At 49.3% G+C, this 2,689-nt stretch overlaps 1 protein-coding gene across 1 annotated transcript in view; it reads right to left on the reverse strand.

Moving 5' to 3' along the window:
* Window positions 1-2,445, reverse strand: part of LOC109917508 (potassium channel subfamily K member 1-like) — an 18,831-nt gene extending 16,386 nt beyond the window's left edge. The window contains exon 1 of the mRNA XM_048597520.1: window positions 1,464-2,445. Coding sequence (XP_048453477.1) covers window positions 1,464-1,821 — 358 coding nt within the window. The 5' untranslated portion in view covers window positions 1,822-2,445. The remainder of the gene's footprint in view (window positions 1-1,463) is intronic.
* Window positions 2,446-2,689: the final 244 nt, after the last annotated feature.

The following is a 2,689-nucleotide window of genomic DNA, read 5'->3' on the forward strand; positions in this document are numbered from 1 at the left end:
CTGTAACCCCCTCTGGCCCCTACAACCCTCCCTCTCTCTGTAACCCCTTCTGGCCCATTGAAGGCCCCATCCCACTCTCACTGGAATTGAACCAGAAGTTGCTAAGCAGGAGCTGCAACCAGATGAATGGGAAAGGCTCTTATTCAAAATGACTCAGTGCCTGTACAAGCAACCCCTCCCATGGCAACTACCGAAATTAGAAGCTATCAGCCTCTGATTGGCTTAGAGCTCTCTAGTAGGAAGGAGTCAGAGCAGATTAGATGAGCCAGGCCTGGAAATGGCAGCTGCTGGTGAGGTAGAGAGTTGGTGAGGATTTGAGCACTGTCAGATCTGTGTGATCACTGGGAACACGCCTAGAAATCCAACTGCTTCACCTGTACTTATCTGAAGAAGCAATATCACTTTATCTGATGTGTCCTGGGCAAAGTCAGATCAAAGCTTAAGAAGCCTGGGGAACTCTTATCAGTAACCTCTGTGCAGCAACATTAACATGTATGTATCCAACCTTTAAATAAATGTGCCTTAAACAAAGATAAAGAGAAGCAAATACTGAGATTCAATGGGGTGTGTTTCCATCCGGAAGCAGTCTTTATCAGAATGCGAGACAACAAGGTGCAGGGCTGGATGAACACAGCAGGCCAAGCAGCATTATAGGAGCAGAAAGGCTGACGTTTCGGGCCTAGACCCTTCATCAGAAAAGGACGAGGGGAAGGGGGTTTTGAAATAAATAGGGAGAGAGTGGGAGGCGGATAGAAGAGGGATAGAGGAGAGGATAGGTGGAGAGGAAACAAACAGGTCGAAGAGGCGGGGATGGGGCCAGTAAAGGTGAGTGTAGGTGGGGAGTTAGGGAGGGGATAGGTCAGTCCAGGGAGGACGGACAGGTCAAGGGGGCGGGATGAGGTTAGTCGGTAGGAGATGGAGGTGCGGCTTGAGGTGGGAGGAGGGGATAGGTGGGAGGAAGAACAGGTTAGGGAGACGGGGACGAGCTCCAGTGAGTTCGACAGACATGATCTACATTTAACAAATGCATACTTTTTTTTGTTTCAGAGTGAGCCCGTACTCACCCACATGACTGCCCATTGTACACCACACTATCATCTTTAAAAGCTTCCACATCAAGGTTCAGCTAATTCCCCTGTGGCATGACAGGAATTGTTATCCATATCAGAGGGCACCACACAAAAGATTCTAACACCCTTGTTTGAAGGACAGAACTTCTGACCCATTCAGCAATGCACTATCCAATTTGAATTTGGAGCTGCCATATGGAGGTACGCACTAATCTGTAGACATTATTTCATATATATTCTATAGAGGTACACACACAACATATACAATGCCACCATCTAATGCTATTAATTTGATAAGGCAGGTAAAGAGCAGTCAAAGTTGCGGTTATTTTTAAGTGAAATGTACAAGAGCTGAACAAAGCTATGAGCAGTTATGAGCCACCCCTGCTTTACCTGTGGTTGTGAGGACAGTGGCAGCGAAGAAGAGGGAAGAGGTGAAGTCCCAGTTCCACTTGCCAGTGCTGTTGTTTAACACGGACACCCCATAATTGTTGGCCTCTAGGACCTGGCCTAGGAAACGCTCCAGGCTGTCTGGGGCTAGGCATGGGTTCTCCTCCAGAAACTGGTCCTTCAGCTCCCTCAGTTGTTGGCGGAGGTTGTCTTCGTAAGGCAGCTCAATTGAGGAGAAGATCAGGGCGCCGAAGCTCAGGTAGAGCAGATAGGCAAGAACCAGTAGCGCAAAGTAACAGCTTGACCTGTTGCTGTGCATCAAGCGGAGGCAAGGGTTAGTACTGCCCAGAGCTTGGAACATCTCCCCAGCTGACAACTAGTAACACAGGGGAGGAGCTGAAGAGCTGGCTTTGTGATAGCACTGAGCTAGACTGACCTAAAGTCCCCACTGTTACTTTAGGCTAGTATGCACACCCAATGTTACTGTAGGCTAGGCTATAGTCCCTAACGCTATTCTAACTGGTGTACACACCCAATGTTCCTCTAGGTGGGTGTACAGTCCTATACATTAACACTAGACTGGTCTAAAGTCTCAAACGTTACTCTAAGCTGGGATACAGACCCCTATGTTACTGTAGGCTGGGATACAGTCCCCTATGTTACTCTAGGCTGGGATACAGTCCTCTATGTTACTCTAGGCTGGGATACAGATCCTCATTGTTACTCTAGGCTGGATACAGACCCCCATTGTTACTCGAGGCTGGGAGAGTTTCCGATGTTATTCCAGTCTGCTCTGTAAAGTTCCCGATGTTGCCCCGACTGTTCAGTGGAGTCGCGATGTAAGCAGTTCTCTGAGAGGCAGGTGTAATAATAGTCTGTTCTGCGGAATTCTCCAGGTTCCCCTGTGTGTTCTCTGCAGTTAGGGTTTACTTGCCCGGACTGACCGGTCTTGCTGCCTTCCTGCTGACTCTGACCTGTTCCTTCCGCATCAGACAGCAGTCAGAGGCGAGGATGTGGGAGCTGCTCCTGACGTCTTCAGGTAAGTGGAAACCACGAGGCTGTCAAACCAATAAACTGCCTCAACATCGTCCACCCCCGCTCAATACTCCGATCAATGGTATCTGTAACCCAGCGGCGCTGAGAGGCTTCTGTACAAACTCTCAGGGAATTGCTGTCCCCTCGCTCGCTACACTTCCCCAACACACACACACACTTCCCCCCCCCCCCCC

This window comes from Rhincodon typus, chromosome 5, assembly GCF_021869965.1.
Source record: "Rhincodon typus isolate 14 chromosome 5, sRhiTyp1.1, whole genome shotgun sequence".
NCBI classification, from domain to species: Eukaryota; Metazoa; Chordata; class Chondrichthyes; order Orectolobiformes; family Rhincodontidae; genus Rhincodon; species Rhincodon typus.